The sequence below is a fragment of the Crotalus tigris genome, unplaced genomic scaffold (assembly GCF_016545835.1).
Source record: "Crotalus tigris isolate CLP2741 ecotype Arizona unplaced genomic scaffold, ASM1654583v1 scf7180000017625.6296891, whole genome shotgun sequence".
Classification (NCBI taxonomy): domain Eukaryota; kingdom Metazoa; phylum Chordata; class Lepidosauria; order Squamata; family Viperidae; genus Crotalus; species Crotalus tigris.
This window is the reverse complement of record NW_024096520.1, coordinates 6,228,655-6,250,798: the sequence shown is the minus strand read 5'-3', so window position 1 is coordinate 6,250,798 and position 22,144 is coordinate 6,228,655. Positions and strand designations below refer to the sequence as shown.

Genomic DNA, 22,144 nt, shown 5'->3' with positions numbered 1-22,144 from the left:
CTATTAAGTAGTCAATTGTACTGTTACAGTTGGAGGTTATACATTATTTTTTTCTGCCATACATAGAAGATAGCAGTTGTTGCAACAATAACATCTATAATTATCATACAAAGCTACCAGAATTGATCCTGTTTTATCCAGTTGTTATGTTTTTAGATCATCTTTACAAATATTACCATTTCACTATTGTCAAATTTGTATTATAGTAACCGAGTAGCACATATTAATGTTATCAATAAAAATATACTTAAAAATTATTTCATTTTCTTCATAAGATCAACCTTGGTGCCCTCTAGAAGTATTCTAGAATTCACTGAATTTTGAAAAGCAACCGAGTTGCAGAAGGCTGATTTGTCACGCATGGCTGGAGGGAACTTCTGTTTCACAACACATTCCCCTAGTTCTTACAGTAAAACTAATCAATGCATGATGCAATGAAGGGTGTTGGTGTTCAGCCAACTTGTCACACAGCCTGAAGCTGATTAGGGCTGAGAAGGAGTGACTGACCCAAAGTGACTTCCATGCCTAAAGGAGGATGAGAACTTGGGTCTCCTAACTCCTAATTCAGCACTTTAATCACTACATCATATTTTCAGACGTGCAAGAATATGAATGCAGCTACACACACAGTTATTTTTACTTGATGGTAACAAATGTTTAGAAACCACTGAGTGCACTGACCAATACTGTGATAATATCACAGTGTGATATTATACTTATAATTAATGATCTATTTGATGTTGATGATTAGTATAGTCAGGGGACTTCAAACTCAGCTCTTTTATGGCTTGTGGACTTCAACTCCCAGAATTCCTCAGCCAGGCACACTGGCTGAGGAATTCTGGGAATTGAAGTCCACAAGTCATAAAAGAGCCAAGTTTTAAGACTCCTGGTGTAGTGAAATCCAACTAGCCAGCCAGCCATCAATCTGAAGGAATCAATTCTCCCATTCATGCAATGGATTTTTGAGTATCACCAAAAATTCAATTCTGAATTGCAGAGTGCATTTTTAAAGACATTTGAGGAATATATTATGTTGAAAGAAAGACCAGAAATTTGCAATATAATTAAGCATATTTGGTATTGGTATTCTTTGCAAAAGCTATACTTGATAGGGAATGAAAAATTGTGCAGAAAGAAGAGAAAACTTCCTCTTTGGGAATTTTTTCTACTACGAATTGTCCATAGCAGAACATAAGGATTTGTAGGTCTGAAAGAAAGAAAAAAAGTTGTTCTGGTTAAAAATATGGTATTTTTCCTGTTATAGTATTTTTTCTGTATTGCTGCAATAGTTCATTCATATGTGAAAGTAAAACTCATTGGATGTGTTAAGATGTACTTTAGAGTGACTTATATAACTGAATAATTTGCCCTATCTGGGAGATAATTAATAAATAAACAGATCATTCATTTTGGATTATTAAGCAAATAGATAATATTTGGAAAAAACAAAGTTTGAAATGAAAAATGTAGGGTAGTTTTGGGGAAGGGAGAACCTCTGTAATAGCCATTTTTTAACACATGAATGTGGATGAAAGGCCAAATATGCTAATCTGATAATTGAATACAACTTGATAATAAAAAGTCCTCCCTCTCACGTCATGCTACATTTATAAAACTGACAAAAAAAAATCTTCATTGCATAAAAATGGGCAATGAGTAGTATAATATTCTTATGGCTTCCTATATTGAAACTGAAGCACTATAAACATTTACAATCAGTCCATAAATGACTGATATAAAAAAGTATCTTTGTGGAGCTATTAAGCTGTTACTCAAATAAATCAGGAGGCTTTGGTTTTTTCTTATTAATCACTGGCACAAATGGGGTTTTGGTTATAATTACCTAAAGCAGAAGTATCAAAAAATATGCTCCAGTACTTCAGTTCCTTTTCACTGCGGCATCATCCTAATGTTGATGTTACCATTTACTGAGGAACCCAAATGGGGAAGGAAATCAGTGGCAAAGCTTAACCAACTCTTATATGAGAGTCTGATAAAATTAATTCAAAGAGAAAGAGGATTCTATCTGTGTTGCAGCTGGAATTGGGTGGCATTAAAATGAAGCAAAAACTAAGAGATCATTCTTTGTTGGCTGAAATTTCAATTAACCTTAAAAATGTGAAAACAGAAACTTTGAGTCTGGGCATGTTACAGTATTGACTGAGTATTACTTGGGTTGAATGGCTTTGAAGAGGACATGTTTAGACACAGTGCTATGTATGGGCTAATGCAGCAGTAAGTGATGAAATATTGTCTTTGCCACCAAAACAAGTTCAGCTTTTAACTGCAAGCACTTCATTGAAATGTTGTGTGTGAATAATGGCAGCAGGAACTGGATGAAGAAAAATGCTGTGTCTAAGAGAGATCCTGATAGAATTTAAAAGTAATCTTTGACTTACAACCATAACTGAGTCTAAAATTTATGTTGCTAAGCGAGGCAATTGTTAAGTGAGTTTTTCCCATTTATGACCTTTCTTGCCACAGTTCTTAAGTGAATCACTGTAGATGTAAAATTAGTAACGTGGTTGGCAAATGAATCTGACTTCCCCCATTGACTTTGCTTGTCAGAAAACAACAAAAAGTGATCTCATGGCCTGGGACCTGCAACCGAGCCAGTTGCTAAGCATCTGAATTTTGATCACATGGCCACGGGGATGCTGCAACTGTCATAACTGTGAAAAATGGACATAACACTCCTTTTTCAATGCTATTGCTACTTAAAATGATCACTAAACAAATAGTTGTAAGTTGAGGACTACTTGTACATCACGTAAGGCAAGGGTCTTCAAACTTGGCATCTTTAAGACTTGTGGACTTCAATTCCCAGGGCTGGCTGAGGAATTCTGGGAGTTGAAGTCCACAAGTTTTAAAGTTGCCAAGTTTGAAGATCCCTGATGTAAGGATTAGGGTTACAAGGGAATGCTGCTGGCAGAAGCAGCCAAACACCTGTAAGAATCCCGCAGGGGAGACAAAATGGCACTCTTTCACTGCATTTATATAAAATTTATGAAAAAGAAAGAAAAAGATACCAACTCATTTGGTCATGGTGAGCCCTCTCTATATGCCCTGTTCATACACTGGTTACAAGTACGGATAGGAATCAAAGAACTGGTGCCACGGAAAACAATTTACTAGAGCAGGGGTGTCAAACTCGCGGCGTCACGTGATGTCACGCAATGTATCGGGCTGGTTTTGCCATTGCCGGCTATGGAGTGGGCACAGCTTCAGTATGATCAGTATGATGAAACCGGCCCACGGGCCGGCAGTTTGACACCCCTGCTCTAGAGGTATAGAACAGACACAGACAATATGTGAATCCCGCTTTGTAAAGTTTAATGGATTTCAGGCTTTATGTGGATGTGTTTCTCTTCTCAGGTACAGACACCCCAAAAAGAGCTGTGAAGGGAAGCAACCAGTGACCAGATGGAAGGTCAAGCTAGCAGCTCCACACAGCAACAAAGAGAAGCATAGCTGTGGGTTGAATCAAATTAAAGAACAGCAGAGAAGCCATATGACTCTATTAAGGCCACCACAGAATGCAAAAATCACTGTTGACGTGAACCAGGGAAGCCTGCTTACAGGTTGCCTCAGTGCTGGGACAGACATTTGCTGAGGTTGACATAGTACATTCAAGCTCTCTTAAGAGTAGCCATTTGTGCAAAAGAAACTATGCCAGCAGAGAACCCATGGGGAGAAATGTATATTTCTAGAAATGCCTACGATTGCAAGTATGGGAACACAACAGCACAGTGCGTCCCCTTAGGTTCACTTGTGCCTTCACAGATAGTAATAAATTCAGAAACCAAAATGGCAAACTTTATCGTTTCTAAGAAGTCTAAATCCATCCAAGATGGTTTTTTTCTTTCCACAATACATCCCTCTTTTCTACATTAAATGTCAATTTGTTCTGTATTCAACCCCCAAACTTCCTCGTTCCAACCCCCCTCCCTCCACAGGTCTCTGGAATTGGCACCTGAAAACTAGAGGCAGAGCACGGTTTTGTCTGCATGAGAGTTGTGCAGCAACAAAAGTAATGTTTCCAGACATTCTATAAAGTTATTGAAAAGCATGGGGATTAGCCTGAATACCATAGCATTTCACAAGTCACAAGGTGGAAAATCAGTCCCCCTAATTCCATCTTCTTCCAGAAAAGACCAGAGCCATCGTAGCAGGGTGCCTCAATCCATGTAGGATGAATGCCAGGTGAATGCTTCAAAATGGTACAGTGATGTTAGACAGGTCATCCTCAACTTACAACTATAATTGAGCCCCAAATTTCCATTGCTAAGCAAGAGAACTATTAAGTGAGTTGTGTCCCATTTTATGACATTTTTGCCACAATTAAGTGAATCTCTTCAGCCATTATGTGAATCTGGCTCCCCCCCCCATTGACTTTGCTTGTCAGAAGCCAGCTGGAAACGTTACAAATCGTGATCACATGACCCAGGGACAGTGCAACAGTCACAAATACATGCCAGTTATCAAGCACTTGAATTTTGATCAGGACCATGGAGATGCTACAATTGGTCATAAGTGTGAAAGCCAATCATAAGTCACCATTTAAGGCAATGGTTCTCAACCTGTGGGTCGGGACCCCATTTGGGGTCGAACGACCATTTCACGGGGGTCGCCAAACAATGCAGTCTGCCATTTTTTCCCCCTTTTCCTTAGCTGTGCTATTCCCTTTTATTCTATTGGCTTTTGAAAGCCAATAGAATAGACTCTCTTGAATAGAGTCTAATTCTATTGGCTTTCAAAAGCCAATAGGAATTGTCCAGGCTGTCTCTGCCCTGCTGAGCCCGCCAAAAGTCCCATTCTGCAAACGGTGCTGCACCAGTTGAGTAGTCCTCAACTTACGACCGGTTGATAGTCCTCGACTTATGACAGGTTGGGGGTCGTGGCATTAAAAAGGTTGAGAACCACTGATTTAAGGTGTTGTAACCTTGAATAGTCACTAAATGAATGGTTGTGTGTCACAGACTAACTGTAGTGAAACATCTAGGAAAACTATTGCTGCCCTTCTTCGTCTAACTCATGAAGGCTGGTCACAAAATCCTGAGCTTCCTTTGACTTCTCTCAAGAATATTTCCATGCACTTGTGGGAGAAACTATTAGATAGTGGGTTGAGTCTGACAGTAACATAATTGCTATTGGAGTTCCCAACATATTTTCAGGTATTTGACAATCTCAATCAACAAGGGAAACAGAATCTTTTCTAGATCATAGGCATTCCTTTTCCTTGGTGTTTGAGCTGTTCTCAGTATTACATTTGAAAAATATATCCTTTCTACTGGCTAACCTAGCTTTCAATACCAGTATTAAACCTCAGAGAATTGCAGACAAATCATCACATTAAACTTCAGTCATGGCTCATATATAATGATAAACCATAATATGTTTCATTTGGTTTGGCTCCGGCTGTATACGTCAGGTGCACATTATGGTTAGCATTATATGGGAATTCAGAGGGCTAAAAAAACTTGGCTTAGATTATGAGCAATAAACCAATCTAGGATCAGGTTTCATACACTCTCTGCTATGTTAAAAATGTAGTCTGTTTCCTTTTAATGGAGCAATGCTTTCTGAATATAATCCTGCTCTGCTTATACTACTCGGTAGGATAAAACTCAAAGCAGAAAAGCACAGCTGGAACTAGACTTTATAAAATGAGAAGATACAAAAAGAAATATGTTTGCAAACTTTGCTAATATGGTTAAGTGTAATTACATTTGCTATCCTGTAAATACACATCTGCTGCCTAGGGGAAAATTCACAAGACCCCAGTTTCACTTCAGAGCAAATTAATACAGATCATGTGCAATGGCTGAAAGTTATTTTTATTATAGCAAACATGTAGTACTTTGGCAAGATTTGTCCTGCGTGCAGTAGATATTATTTCAAAGCTTCTTTATAAGCCAGTTGTATCTAATGCAGAAATCAGAAGATGGTGTGTTCTAGTCCTGCCTTAGGCATGAAAACCGGCTGGGTGAATTTGGGCCAGTCACTCTCAGTCCAACTCACTTCCTGGGTTGTTGTGGGGAAAATAGGAGGAAGGGGAAGTATTAAATATGTTGCCAACTTGAGTTATTTTTAAAAATAACACAGATGGAAATACAAACAAACTAACAAACCACATTGACTCTTTTCACCAAATCTAATTCTGCAAAGAGAATTCAGGTTTCTTGCAAGGAATGAGGCTGACACTCTGAAACACTGTACATATTTATTTTATCGTTTATTTAAATATCTATATTTTTGCATTTACAAACTTTAATAAGCACTCATCTCCCTGCTTCTTATTAAAAGCAGAGATTGCTTCTGTAATCTCTGAGGATCATGTACAAAACTAGATGACATTTACATATATATATTTATATAATCTTTTAAGATTAACAAAGTGTGACAAAAAACTAAAGTATAATCTATGTCTAGTGGCTCTTTCACAAGTATTGGAAAATCAGTGCTCAGCTAGGGATCCTAGAAGGCCAAGTTTATTTTTAATTGGTACAAAGTATAATGAAGGAACTATATCTCTGTGGGAATATAGTAACAAAATGTACAGATGATAGACCGAGGTGATATTTCTACATTATTCTAGATTCTTCTAAACCAAAATGGCACCAAACCCAAGAAAAATATTTTAGAAGATTACCCTGACTACCAGCCATTGAGAACCATCCTGATATAATCTGTCATAACAAAAAATATTCCTTTCAAGATTTATTCATTAATTAATGTTTGAATAATGTTTCCAGCACCACGATCGATGGATCAGCTCAGTAAGATTTTTTTTGAAAACTTTTTTTTTAATACGGAGATCGATCAATGTTGGCTAGAATAAAATAAGGCTTTATTGCCACAGTGCTTCAAACTAGTTCAAATACTGTATTTTACAAACAAACAAAAACAGGGAATTGGGCCTGGAAAACTAAACTGCACTAGGAACAGCATTTGGCAGCAGCTTGTATCAGTGGACACTTGACAATGTTTTGCAAATGGAATAAGATGACACCAGATTCAAAAATGTGTACTCCCTCTAGGATACATTTCTAAAGTAACTAGTGTGATTGCATAATTCATATTGCACAATTGTATAAAACATAAATACTAGCTATCTGAGGTTTTAAATACAAAATACAGATCATGTATTATTTTAGACATAAATCCTTTTTTCAAGTGCAAATTAGATGTGCCTTTCTTCCTATAAAAACACATTTTGAAGATACAAATGTAATTCTCTTCTCATAATATGCCACTATTTATAAACCCAATACTTTCTCAGAGCAGTTCTATACATACAGTATAAAAAATAGGTTTATTTACATGAACTAGGAATACACTGAAGCAGCTTTAAGAACTGGATCTCAACTCTGGTATGAAGGAAGGAAATACAATGGGGAGACGAAACACCTATCCAATTTAGGCTGGTTGCTGAGGGTTCACATTGATAGGAGGATGTCCTAGGAGACCAATACGCTGTTTTTGCTTCCTCTGCTCTGTCATCTGGAAAATTGAAACATTTACTCAGTAGACACAAGTACTTCCTGTACGTCAGACCACAGAATAAGCTACTGCTATTTACTGTGGTCATCTTTATTTCCCAAAGTTGATTACAACAAGTAATGCACTCTTGCCTGCTACAGTTAGTGAAAACAAACTAACCCATTTCTTTACAAAGTTTGGAAAGAATCAGAGAGAACTGAAGCAATCCAACGCTAATCCTGTCAGAACAACTGTTCTGTTAGGAAGAAACAAGCTAAAGCACATCTTGTAGGACAGTAGAGTTCGTTGTGATTTAACTCTGAATAGAGTCTCTTTTTATATCTGTAAATACGGTATGCATATATTGCATAAATAACCTTGCTGCCCACAGTCTCTATATTCTTCATATTAAAGAAACTCCCCCCTTTTTCTGCTGTATCGAAGAAAACCTCTCAAAGCTATTATATTCCTACTTTTCATAATAGCAAGAATAAAGTTTAAAAACTAGGCAAACTGAAGATGAAAACTTCAGTCATGTTCTTTTTACAAGACTAGTGAAGCTGAATCAAACTGATAACCTAAGTCACGTATTCTTGCCATCAAAGCGACAGTCATCTAGTACATTTTGTGACATTTTTATGCACTTTATAGTTTTATATGATCTTACAGGGAAGGAAGGAACGTGATCTATAACATCTGGAACTTCATGGGCAACCTTGGGGTACTTCCCAGTATTTCCAAGTTATTATTGCTTTTAAAGCCTTACGAATAGAGCCTTGGCCCTCTGCTCAGTCAAACACCACCACATTTAACAGATTGATTTGGGAGATACTGAAACAAGATGCAGTACTGAAAATACCTTATAATAGTGAAGCTAAAAACAATCACTTGGACAAGAGTAATTATGGTCCTCAAGCTCTTGAAATATGGTATACATATCTCAGAATTGAAAAAAAATGGAGAAGGAAGAATATGACTGGAACTTTTGGGAAAAGTAGTATTTGGATTTAGAAAAAAACAGATTACAAGCAGAAGTTTCAAACTGCCTTTTATATCCCGTTCAATTTGTCTTTTATTGAAGGGGTGGGCAGTGGGTTAGTATTTAGTTGGAATTACACAGAATAAGCCCTGGCAAAACTAAGACTGTTTTTACAGTATATGCAACATTATGACAATAAATGGACACAAGCCCTGGATTTTGGCTCATCCTTCTCCTTATTCCCTCTTCTTCCTACTCTCAGCATGGAAAGCTCGGTAGTGTCTGATACCAGGTTGTGGCATCCCAGCACCTGTCATTTTATCTCATCTAAAATACCGTGATTTGTTTTTTTCGGACATAAAGAAGAGATAAAACAGGATTGCAACAAACTAGGATTGAAAGTTGCTTATCTCCGTAAGAAAGTAGAGAAAAGGTTGTGGGTATCCATAGTCACAACTCATTTATTTGTCAATAAAATCAAAGAAGGGGCCAAGAGTCTCTGAGAGTCCATCAAGGGGAACTTAAATCTTCAGTTATACAAAAGCAGGTGGGAGCACAAAGTATTATACAGGAGAATACAGGGATCAAAAATCTTGATTGAACTTAAGCTTTTGTGATTCTTCTCTATACAACATCCTCTCGGTAGCATTCCATTGGAGATGTTATGGCTTATTAAGTACTGAGGTTTCCTTATATTGTTTTGCTTGGTTTTTTAAAGGGAGAATGAGGACAGAGGAAGTTTGATTTGTTTTATTAGAGCTTACGGTCTTTGAAATTTATTACTCGACCTGGCCAAGAACAAAAACGTACATTTTAATTTGTTTAGTCTAAATGGTGATGGCAAAGGGAAAATTATTAAATCAGATGTCAAAATGCCTATTAACAGTACTGTTGTTGATGTCTATATAGATCACATATACACTGCCGATTTTCCTGCTTCCCATATAATCAGCTTACACCTTTTTTCTATGTTTTGTACCTGATCTTTAAGTTCCGTCAGCTGACTGGAAAGGTTAGATACCAGCTTCATCGTTGATTCAAGCTTCTCTTGCAGGTTTCTAAGTTCATTTTGTTCTCCTTCTGAGTCGCTACTAACAAGTGACATAGCACGCATCCGGGGGAACCAATCCAGATTTTTTTCCTGAAATATAATTTATTAAGATCATCTGAATTTTAATTATAAGCAAAAGGATATATTGTCAAAGATGAATTCCACAAACTTCTACTGTAAAGAAGAGAGGAAAAAACCGAATAGCCTGAAACCCTAAAATATTTGCCTTGGAATATTTATCTTGGAAAATTTGCCTGGGCAAAAGTCTGACGTTCAGAAGTCACAAAACAAACCATTATTAAAATAATTGCATCTCATAGTTTTGAAGCAATTTAATCCTGTAGTTGTACTGAGGAAGATTTTGGACTTTGATTGCCTGGAAACATGGGCTCCTCCCTCCATTAATTCTTTCCTACAGACAATTTTTCTTCAATTTCCAGGAAGCAATCTGGAATTGCTTGAATTGAGAAAACATTAAGAGGAGCAAAGATGTAGAACATTGAAGCTTCATTGGAGAGAATTGCACGCTGGGTAACTCATTCAGTTTTTTCTCCCAAAGGAAAGGATAAGTCTAGTTTACTGATCCTGATCATTCTGAAAATACAACATATTTTCAAAGTATTTAATGTAAAACAATGAGATACATTCACAAGACAGAAAGTGGTTTGTTTACCTGGCTTTGGGGCTTCTACCACAGGTGAAAGAAGGACACCTTGTGAGCTACTCCTTCGCCACTCTGTTCATCAAGGAAGGATAGTTGGAAGAATTCCTGTTTATTTTAATGGCTAGGCCTTCCTACTCTTACAGAAAACAACCACCTAGAAAGGCAGATGTTATTTTATCCAGGCCCATTTGGTGAGAACCCTGAATAGTTTTGTTATTTTTACATGATGAATATGGAGTGCTTAAGATTATGGAAAGAAAATTTGCTTGGCTAGTTGGCCAAATATGGACTCAACACAGAATCCAATGTATAACCTGTTAACCTCCAGTCATAGATAAGAGTTTAAACTTCATATTTACTCTTCATTAGCAAACTACTGTCCATAAGCAACGCTGCCAATTGCATGGATACATTGATATATATTTACATCAGTCTTAATATTACAATACAATATTACAATTATTGAAATCTACTGTAATATTGATTTATTCCCCCATGTTGGGGACATTAAAATTCAGAGAACAGTTTGAGGAGGAAGTAAGAGAACTGGACTGTGTAGAGAGATAACATCTGAAACTAGAACACAGCATATTTTATATATTGTCATGATCCATGGCTTGTAAATACCAATTCAAACTCTTCGAACGGTAGCTAAGTTGTAAAGCATGAGCTACCTGTACATTTTATAAATAATGTAATAACATATTTGCGTATTATTTAAGAATTCAGCCATGTTGGCACATTTATTACTCTACTTTTGCTAGTGCTATTTATTTAATCACTATACCTAATATCCAAATCAGTAACAAAAGAGGCAGACACAGTCATCTCCTTAAAGAGTGTCTAGGGTGGCCAATCAACCACCATAAAAGATGTCAAGGGAGATAGAATGAATGTTGCCGCTGATATCTGATTCCTTCAGCTTCACCTGGATTGCTTCCACTCTATAATGTTCACCTTTTCATTTTTAATAGAACCTCCACAGATTACAGGTACTGTAGTCCTCAACCTACAACAATTCATGTAGTGACCGTTCAAAGTTACAGCGGCACTAAAAAAAAGTGACCTATGACCATTTTTCACACTTATGACCACTGCAGCCTCCCCATGGTCACATGATAAAAATTCAGATGCTTGGCCACTGACTCATATTTGTGACTGTTGCAATATCCCAGGGCCATGTGATCATCTTTTGCGAACTTCTGACAAGCAAAGTCAACGAGGAAGCCAGATTCACTTGCCAATCGTGTTACTAACCTAACAACTGCAGTGATTCTTGTGGCAAGAAAGGTCATAAAATGGAGCAAAACTCACTTAACAAATGTGTCACTTGACAACAGAAATGTTGGGCTCAATCATGGCCATAAGTTGGGGACTACCTGTAGTTTGATTTTCAAATGAATGTTTAAAAACAGTTATGCTCATAGCTAATAACATGCTATAAAATGCTTACTTGTGTAATGTGGAAACAGAAAGCTGTACTGTGGAAACAGAAAGCATTTGCTGCCAATACACTCATAAATAAAAATCATTATTCTAGATAAATTATTGTGGTCCCTGGATAGGCCCTCAATGTTTATCTGGTTAGTAGAAGTAAAACTGTGAAAATGAGGTCAGGTACAAAACCCTTTCCTGGGAAAGTAATTGGGTTTGCCTTTTAATTCACCATATTAATCAGCTATATAGCTATTCTCAGCAAACATAACAGCTTAATATCAATTATTTAAGAACATTGCTTCTTGAGCCACAGCACTGTCTTATCTCTGTAAGGACATTGACTCATTTTGCTACCTCCTACTCAAAACTATATTTATTTAAAGATTTTAGTGTAAAGGACAAATCAATGATTAAGTTCAGCAATCAATTTTTATTCAAGTTCAGTAGTCAAGTATGGCGTATGCCAACGATCCAAGGATTCTTTTACTCACAAAAGGTGGGCTTCAGAGCAAGTTGACAGACCTTAGCAGAATTTTCTAAGGGGAAAGGGCTCATCAATTCTGCCAAGGCCACCTTTCTTTTTTTTTAAAAAAATTACTATATTCTGTATAAATGACATATTTCATTATACTTGTCTATACAATGTGCATATCTGCAGGCAATCTGGTGATGCAAATGCAGGCAGGTTTTCAACCATTAAATAAATGGAGCCATAGATTTATCTTTCCAATCCTGCAAGAATTGTATAAACATATTAGAAATATATATAAATTTGAACATATATGGATTTGAACATTTGTATTAGACATGTATATATAGAATTGTAATATGTTATGTTATGACATTTATGATATTGTATGTTGTTATATATGTTATATGTTATGACATATTTTTTCTTTTGCCGTAGTTTTTCACTTTTTTGTTAAAGCACTTCTATGTATTTTTTTCTCCTCTTTGACAATATGTATATCAAAATCAATTATTCTTGTGTATTTTGCTCCTTTTTTGTTATTAATTAAAAAGCAATACAATATAAATTAATAAAGACCAAAATGACCATTCCCCCCCCCCCTTGGGATGAGCAAATTGCCACAAAAACCAGTGACAAATTGGAAAGAATAAAACTGAACAAGTCCCAGGCTTATATACATTGGTTTAATTTTTCAAGCCACCACCCTTTATCCAGAATTAATTAGAGCCCTTTCTGCCAAAGCTAACAATAGTACCAAGGCAATATTTCACTCCAAAAATATAGTCCTGTTATCATTAAGCTTTCTAGAGATAACACATATCCCATGTGTTATATGGTACAGAGGTATGCATCTACCATGATTTAAAGTCCTTTAAAGCCTTTCCACATGCCTTACTGAGCTTCAATTGTTTTAATCTGCACAGAGGCTGATATGATTTCACCAAAAGCAAAAGTTCACATTCCAACTCTTATTGGCTTAAACTCTTGTTTCCTAATGGCCCCATTAATTTTTCTTGATGGCTTTTCATGAAGCTGCAAAGAAAAAAACTTAGCTGACCTATGGCATTAAACTTACTCTCTACTGCTTGACATTTAGAGAGAGCTAAAACTGAAATCTGTCAAACAGTCTTTAACATTGCATGGCAGATGCAAAATCAGCTTTCAGTGGTGGGTTCCAGATGAGACTTTTAAAATCACCAAACTATTTGTTTTCTCAGTAGAATGTTTTCTTTAGCCCACTTCAACATCTTATTGTCAGCACTATTAAATGGAAAGTGGAGTAAGACTCTATTCCAGTGGTGGCGAACCTATGGCACAGGTGCCAGAGGCAGCACTCAGAGCCCTCTCTGTGGGCACGCACACCGTCGCCCCAGTCTTAGGCTTTCAGCTGGATTTTATAAAACCTTTTCACTTTAGGCCTCCACCGCCATGTACAAAAAAAAAAGTTTCAATTAGTCAATTTCAACTTCTCGCAGGGAAAATTTTTTTTGTAAAGTTGAAATTGATTGATTGAACTTTTTAGTCCCACCCAGTCTGCCATTATCATTGCAGCCATGCCCACCTAATGGGCCACACCCCCAATTGGCCACACCCAGCCAATGGGCCACACCCACTCGGCACCCGACGATGCATAAGTGGGTTTTGGGTTGCAGTTTGGACACTCAGTCTCTAAAAGGTTTGCCATCACTGCTCTATTCTCTTGAGAGATTCTATCCTTACTCCAAACAAACCTGAGATTTTTTCATGTGTGTTCTTCAGTTGCTCTTTCTATGCCAGTTAAACACAGATATGACTTCACCACCCCTTAATAAAATCCCAATCCTTTGTGAAGGAGAAGCGATCCATTTCTGAGTCGTAGATCAGAACTTTCCTTCACTAACAGAATTTCTATCTGCAGCAATTTCCATTAGAAGGTATAAGAGTGTCCTGATCTTGAGTGATATTATGAACTCTCTTCTTTCATTATATTTCATTTCTATTTATCCTTTTTCTATTTCTTTTACATTGTTTTGCATTATTTTTAGAACAATATTTTTTCTGCTCGCACACTACTTTTAAGCCTTAATTTTCAAGACTTATACAACCATTACATTGTTTTTCATGTAGTTGCTCATTGCTTCTGATTTTTATTTGTTACCTTGTGGGCTGTTGACCATAGTTAAATAAATCTTCAAATCAAATAATCCTTCAGTTATTTCAATAGCACCCTTGAAGTTTGATTCTGCAAGCACAATATGTTAAATGCTATAACTTCTTTGCCATATATGAAGTGAGCCATAATCCAAAAGCTTTATTTTGGGTTTGTTTCCTTGTTTCTATCTACACACCCCCTTTCTATTGATGCCCCCTGTTGTTATGTACTGTTGTTATGTTGTGACCCTCCAACAACCCTGATTGAATTGTCAGCTCCCACTTCCCAGCAAAGTTTCCTCTATTGAAACAGACAAACTGAATTAACCCACTGACGGAAGCTGGCTAACCACAAGTGTTGTTTCTGGCTATCTCTTTTCTAGGTAATGTTGGAAAAGTCCCTTTCAAGTAGCTATCATCAGAATCTCAGACGTGGGGGCGGTGATGGCCACAGCTTTAAAGCATCCACAACAACTTTTTAAAAAAAAATATTTAAAAGGAAGTTGCCTCACATGATGGGAAATTTAATGCATTCTGAGAAATGTGCTTCCTTGCTTTCAGTGAATTTCGTTATAGGGGGTCTTTCCAAACATGGATTTTATTTTAATACATCATCTACCTTGGCAGTGGTTCAAAAGAACTTTGTATTATAAGCATTCTGATATTCCACCCACCGCTATGACCTACTAGACATTTAATTAATTACATTAATTAATTAATTAATCACCGGGAAAAAGAATTCAAGAATAACTTCTTAGGCCATTTCTATGAGGACAGAAAATCCTTTTTGCAGATCTGTTTCCACATTTCAATTTTGATTCTCAGAATTGCAGTCACAAGGCAATGCACATGATGTGGAAAGGATGAATGCAAGGAAAAAGTGAAGTTAAGATTTTTTACAGATTGTAGAATGAGATGGCACAGAAAAAAAATTAGGAAGAGTTTAAAAGGGGATTTTTTAGAAGTTTGGATGAATCGAACCCTAATTATTTAGTAATTTCTGAAAAATCTAAGTGAAATGAGCAAACGATTAGGCTTCTGCCACTCATTTCTTCCCTTTATTGTTTTTTTTTAAGGAAGGGAGGGAAAGAAACTAACCAACCACTTATTTTCTCCCCAGCTTATTTAACACAACGGAGAGTGATGTGTTTTCTATGTCTGGAGTTAATTGTTGTCCTATTAACTAAACTTAACCACACCTAATTTGCTAGTACCACCCATATGCTTCCTTGTATAAGAAGACGTAAATTAATAAAATAGGGCAACTACCTGACTGATATTTTGAAATCTGCCAGGTGGCAACCCTTAAAATAATGAAGGAAATAAAGGTAACTTCAAGAGCTTCCATGATTTAAAGGCTAGGATGTACAAAGACTTGTGTAGTTTAAAATCATCTGGAAATAGTTCAAGGGAACTACAGGGAAATTCACAGTTAGCTTAGCAGCTGTTTCCTATGATGAAGTAATTTTCATGACAAGGAAGCACCACTGAGGTTTTACATAATCAGTGATGAAAAGCTGCTGAGGGATTGCCTACAGGAGGTTCCTCTGGGTCTCTCAGTCTATGACAGTGCAAGGCCTTCTGTTAACCTAGTTCTTGTTGTTTGGCACAAAAGGGATTACATAAATAAACCAGGACAGATTATAGCATGAGTGGCTGTGCTGGAATTAATTGCATAAAAAGGCTCATAGGCGCCGTCTATATACAGTAATATTTTGTAACCTGCTTAAGATAATGGAGCCTCACTCTAAAAATATTGGGCAATAGATATAGGAGAAAATGACCAAAATGAGTAGAAGGGCAGAACAGGTAAGGGCGAGCCCCGTTTTTTTCTTCTGTTTTGACACAATAGTGGAAAGAGGTTTGGCTAATGTTTCTTGGGGCTACAGAATGAGATAAGTGCCAAACTAGGGTCTGCTTTGAGCTTAATTTTAAAGATGCAATTTTTTTGCTCTTAAAAAAAACACAATTACTTCAAATCAAATAAAAACTTACGGTTTTTAAAACAGCAATTTTGTCAAAAATTACAATTGCAACACTAAAAACTAATACAACCCAAAAAAATAGAAGGTACAGATAAGAAAAAAATAGAAAAGAAAAAAATTATATACTAAAGAAAAAGAAAAATATATAAAGAAATCGCTTCCCCCTTCATCATACGAAATATAAACAATTTCAGTAACTTGACAATTTAAAATACAATCTCTTCCTTCCATATCTTATCTCTTATCTATAAACAAATCCTTAAAACCTCGTTACTTCAGTCCAAAAATCCATAGGGTTACCAGAAAAAAATTAAAGTATCTATTTTAACCTAGATCAAAATAAAACAATTGTACATCCCTTCCTTTTACTTTTAACAGTCTTGATCTTTAGTCCATTCAAATAATGTCCTAGAACTTGATTTCTTTTCATTTTTTGTTCTTTATCCCTTCAAGGTTTTGATTGTTATCTATAAAGTCCTAAACAGCATATGGGCTGGTTACTTGAAGAACCACATGTTTTCCATAGCATCTGCCTAACCCAAAGTCTTCAAACTTGGCCCTTTTATGACTTGTGGACTTCAACTCCCAGAATTCCTCAGCCAGGCATGCTGGCTGAGGAATTCTGGGAGTTGAAGTCCACAAGTCATAAAAAGGCCAAGTTTGAAGACTCCTGGCCTAACCACTTCAATCTTGTTAAGTTGGCACATTCTGGGCTTGATTAAACAATGAGAATTATTTGGACCCTATAAGTGCACCTTCTCTGTAGCCATGCCTACTCTCTGGAATGAAGTTCCTTGCAAGAATCAGAAGGTTAACACTCTGCTGTTGTTCAGAAGAGTAGTGAAGACTTGGCTCTTCACTTAGGCTTTTGGAAAGGGAGAATGAGACCTCATGCTTTATTCCACCTGGACTGTTCCATTCGCCATCTTTTATTTTTTATTGATTTTATTGTAATTTCTTTGCTTAATTGTTGTAAATCATTGGGAGTTAGGTGGCATACAAGTTTAAGCAATAATAATAACTACTACTATTACAAGATGTAGTCATATGTAGATTACAGTCAGCCATTTTGACATGTTATGGCCAGTATGAGACAAGGACAAGCAAAGCCCACGTCAACTCTACCATGAACCTGGCTGCAGCCATTTTTGTCATTCTAGGTTGCTTTGAGAAAGGGAGGGGGACATTTCTGGTAGTCTAAACATGAGAAAATCTGGTGGGAACCAAGGTCATTCCCACAGCGAAGGGGAGAAGGAGGATCTTTAAGTCAGAAAGCCCGCCAAGTTGTTATATTGGATAGCATTTTGTGAGTGGTGGTAATTATTACATTGTGTTACTTTGATTCTTGGGGGGGGGGGAGTTTAGATCTGGTTTCACTTTTGTTCATGCTGATATTATGTATCCAAAAATATGTTTTTTGAGGAACTTTCCTGCCTCAGAGTTCTGATTTATTTGGTCGCATTGATCGGAACCATGACAGCTGAATTTTATTCAAATATCTGCAAGTTCTCCCGCGCAAGTTAAGTTCTTTAAACATAACTCTGCAAGTCAGCCTAAGACTACTCAAGTCCCACTAATCCAATAGTTAGTAATGATATTTTCAAGACAGTAAAAGCTTCTTGACGAGATGGGCAGCATACCAGCCAAATAAGTAAATATTACTAAATCTTAAACAATTCTAAATCCTTTCTTAAATGCCTAATTTAATTGTTTAATAATTATGTTTAATGAATAATGTTTTATGAAAAAAATGGTTTTTCTAGTATTTTGTTTCTGGAGTGAATAGTACAAAATATGAATAGTGTCCAAAACACTTTACATGGCAGATTAACAGAATTTCCAGTTTCTATAGTATTCTGATTAATTCTCTCTCACACACACACTCACATACACATATTAGGGGGATCTGCAGAGTAGAATTCTTTGGACTTAAGGAATAATTAATTCCTAAACTTTAAAAAACACTTCATACAAGGGCTTTGTAGCAGTTCAAAAGCAGTTCCATATCTATCTGGTCAACTAAGCTGGAATTAGACCGTGGTTGTTATAAACTGCAATACTTGAATTTCTGGACAATCTGTTTTGCTACTGGCGGAAACTCTTGACTCTTTTCGCTTTCCTGTTCCTGGCCTAAGCAATTTTGTTCAAGGCTGTAGCTAAAAAAATAACCCACATAAAGCAGCCTAGTGATTTGCATGCTGGCTGGTCCTGTGCCAAAGGGAAGGGAGAATCAAACAGAAGTCTTCAATTTCACCCTGCTCACTTTGGCTAAGCTACAGTGTGTGGGAGAAGAGTCCTACAAATAGCCAAAATAGCCTGCATCAGCTGCAATGGAACTCCTGCAGCTTATCTGCACTGTTTATAAGCTATCTTCCCTGTTTCCATACACTGCAGCAACTTGCAAATAAAGTTATAAATACTTATAACTTAGGTATAACTTTTACCTATAACTTAAATAAAAATAAGTTACAAAAGTGCCGTTGCCTTTCTGATAAGTTCATAGCAATCTCAACAAATTCCTTGTGTTTTCTTGCAAAGATAACTGTAAATTCTTTTATACTGTTTTGCAGGTTTGAAGAAATAAAATTGGTGGTGGCAAAGAAGCGCCATAAGGCAGGGAATCTTAAGAATATTACGGTAGGCAATTAATGTTTAGCTGACTAAATCACTACCCAGAAGAAAGGATTAAAATGAAAAGGAAAAGACACAAGGATGTTATAAGAGAAATAAAACTGATTAAACATATAGATCAGAAAAAGAATGAGCCAAAAAGGAGGACCACTTAAATTTTATAGCATTCAGATCTGCAATTTTCAGTCTGAAAGAGTTTTTAAATAAGTCATTTGTAGAAATTACTAATTATTCTATCTCAGCATCTGACGGCTTCCAATCCTTGTTTCATTTATTTTTATGGCAACCACGGGAACCTGATAACTAGCCTACTTACCACCAAACCAGCAAGAAACAGTCCTTGAAGTCAGCAAGATCCATATTTGTGGCTAGTTACAATTAAAACAAACACATTGATTTTACATATATGATCATGCAAGTGGTCAGCTTTGTAGACCATTCCATTTTTATCTTTGATTAATGAAGCAATGATACAACAGGTTGACAGAAAACATCAGTTTGCCATGGCAAATGTAGATACCAACTATACCTCTAGAGGGCAGACAATACTAGATACATGCAGAATGGATTTGTTCTATCCTGCAGCAGCATGGAGTGGCACACCCATTTTTTAAAGCCAATTGTTACAGCTGTAAAATTAACTGGGCATATTAAATCCATATTAAACACCTGTGTATCTTGTCTTTCTATGAAAATGTCCATAACAGATTTTTTTCAAAAAAAATCTGGAAAGAGTATTTCTGCACTATACCAATAAAAGGAAAAAAAAAAGGTGCCTGTAGTCTTAAGCCAGTGGTGGCGAACCAAGCCCTCTCTGTGGGCACACATGCCGTTGCCCCAATCTTGCCTCCATCCACGACCCCCTCCTCACCAGCAGCCTTCCTGGAGGAGAGACCCCCTGAGCGTGGGCCACACGAAGCAGTGCAGCCAAGGACATGGCAGCTAGGCAGCATACACAAGACTCTGCCCTAATGTCCCAATGTGCACAGTTGATGCTGCAGGGCGTGGGCAGAGGGCGTGGCCGCCATGGTGCTACTGGACTGCCTGGGCAATCTGCGACGGGCCCTGGAGGTGGTGAGTGGCCCTGCGGGCAGGCAGGATGGGGTGGAGCGGGGATGGGTCAGGGGTGGGGCAGGGGGTAGAGTGGGGCGGGGCCAGTTTTTGGGCACTCAGTCTCTAAAAGGTTCGCCATCACTGTCTTAAGCCTTCTAACAATTTTTTTTTACTTGCACAATGTCCCATTGTTTAATGTCACTTTCCTTTTGAAATGTTTGCAGTCCCTACTCAGTCCTGAATTTCATGAATGAACTTATGAACGATGGAAGGAAGGTGGGGTCGCAATTGATCCTCTTAGATGGTTGTGTTAGCAATGAGTGCTTGACAGCATTGCCCCGATGCCAATCTGATAACCTGAGAAACAGGGTATGAATGGATGATGTAACAGGACCTTGGCCAAGACGGAGAGTGAACAGAAAGCAGGGATGAGTAGAAGTTTGGGGAAATTAAGAGCAGATAAGAATAAGAGTGATTGTTGTAGTAATGGGAAATGGGAGATACTATGGAAATCGGGATGGACTGCTCACTGGGGACACAAACCCAAATCTCTTATAGGTCCCATGTTCCAGTTCCCTGCCTCTATCTCCAGTTCCTGGTTATCAAATTTTAAGCAGCTCTGTACTCCAGCTGGTGCTTTTAAATACCAGGTTGGTCTTTATTAAGGTTAATCTCACCTGGGATCTAATCCCAGATGAGAGAGCTGACCTGGCATGCATTACTGAGACCAGGCAAAGCATGAAGAGGTATTTCCCTCTCTGAAATGGTACTCAGAAGGTTTCTGGTTTGGCACCAGCCATGACACACCCAGCTAGAATGCTGATGGAGTTGCTATTGTTTTCTGGGAGACTCTGAGGGTTCATTCAGTTTGAGAATCTGGTATTTTTCAATATGCTTGATAGCCAAAACAAGTCAAGCACAGATACTGATGATGTGGTTCCTGAGATAACCAGCAAAGGCTATTTTTTACTGATATATGGACATACAGCTTCTTTCAATCAAATACAAGGGATCTTGGACCTTAACTATGAGCAAGCAGTGTGCAGCAGCAACCGAAAAAAATTAATACAATCCTGGGTTGTATAAACAGAGTCATAGAATCAAGATCACGCACAGTACTAGTACCGCTTTATAAAACTCTAGTAAGACCACACCTCAAATACTGCAGCCAATTTTGATCACCATATCACAAAAAAGATGTTGAGAGTTTGGAAAAAATTCAGAGAAGAGCAACTAAGATGATCAAAGGCCTGGCTTGGAAACCAAAAGATATGAAGAATGGCTGCAGAACATGGGTTTGGCTAGTCTAAAGAAAAGAAGAAATAGCAATATTCCAGTATCTGAGGTACTGCCACAAGAAAGAAGGGGTCAGGTTGTTCACCAGAGCACCAGAGGGAAGAACGAGAAATAATAGTTGGAAACTGATCAAAGAGAGAAGCAATCTGAAATTAAGGAGAAACTTCTTGACAGTTAGGACAATCAACCAGTGGAACAGCTTGCCTTCAGAAATCATGGGCGTTCCATCACTGGACATTTCAAGAAGAGACTGGACAATCACCTGTCTTACATGGTATAGGTTCTCCTGCTTGAGCAGGGGGCTGGACTAGAAGACCTCCAAGGTCCCTTCCAGCATTTTGTTCCACAAAAAGTTCTGGTAACAATTGCTTGTTTGACATTTTCACATGCACTTAGAAAACAGGCCATCTTTCTCTTAAAAAATCTTGCTAGATTGCTGTGTGAATGGTTACTAAATTTTAAAAAAAGCCATGCTGTTTTCTGTATCAAAAAATCCTTAATATGTGCTATCACATGTTTACAAAACTTTTGTCAGTTATATGCCATTACAAACACAACATGCAATTATTTTTACAGGCAAATCCTTTGACTTAAATACAAAATTACATTCCAAAAACTTTCTAGCCCTGTGAGAACAAGATAAGGTGACAAGCTTTCCTAACCCATTAATCTACTGTCAGACAATTACTCACAACACTATTTAAAATAAGCTATTATCTAGGGAATACTCAGAAGTAGGACACAAGCTTAAAAGAATTCAAAGCAGAATGGATTACATAATGAGAGATTTTAAGGGGATTTATCTTCAGAAATCATTTAATATATACTCCATAATGCATCTTCCAAGGGCAACTGTGTGTATTTTATAATAAATGGAGGCAAACATTCAGCGGAATTTTTCATCCAGATAGACTTCTGATGAGGCAGAAGGCGTGAGAAAAATGAAACATGTTCCAGGCCC

The 22,144-nt window shown here is 37.3% G+C and overlaps 1 protein-coding gene across 5 annotated transcripts in view; it reads right to left on the bottom strand.

Moving 5' to 3' along the window:
* Window positions 1–6,212: 6,212 nt before the first annotated feature.
* ITPR1 (inositol 1,4,5-trisphosphate receptor type 1) overlaps window positions 6,213–22,144 on the bottom strand; it is a 253,455-nt gene continuing 237,523 nt past the window's right edge. For all 5 annotated transcript variants that reach the window (XM_039334139.1, XM_039334135.1, XM_039334136.1 and 2 more), the window contains 2 exons: window positions 9,444–9,605; window positions 6,213–7,506 (listed from right to left, as the gene is read on the bottom strand). In XM_039334139.1, the coding sequence (XP_039190073.1) occupies window positions 7,423–7,506; window positions 9,444–9,605 (246 nt within the window). In that variant the 3' untranslated portion in view covers window positions 6,213–7,422. The remainder of the gene's footprint in view (window positions 7,507–9,443; window positions 9,606–22,144) is intronic.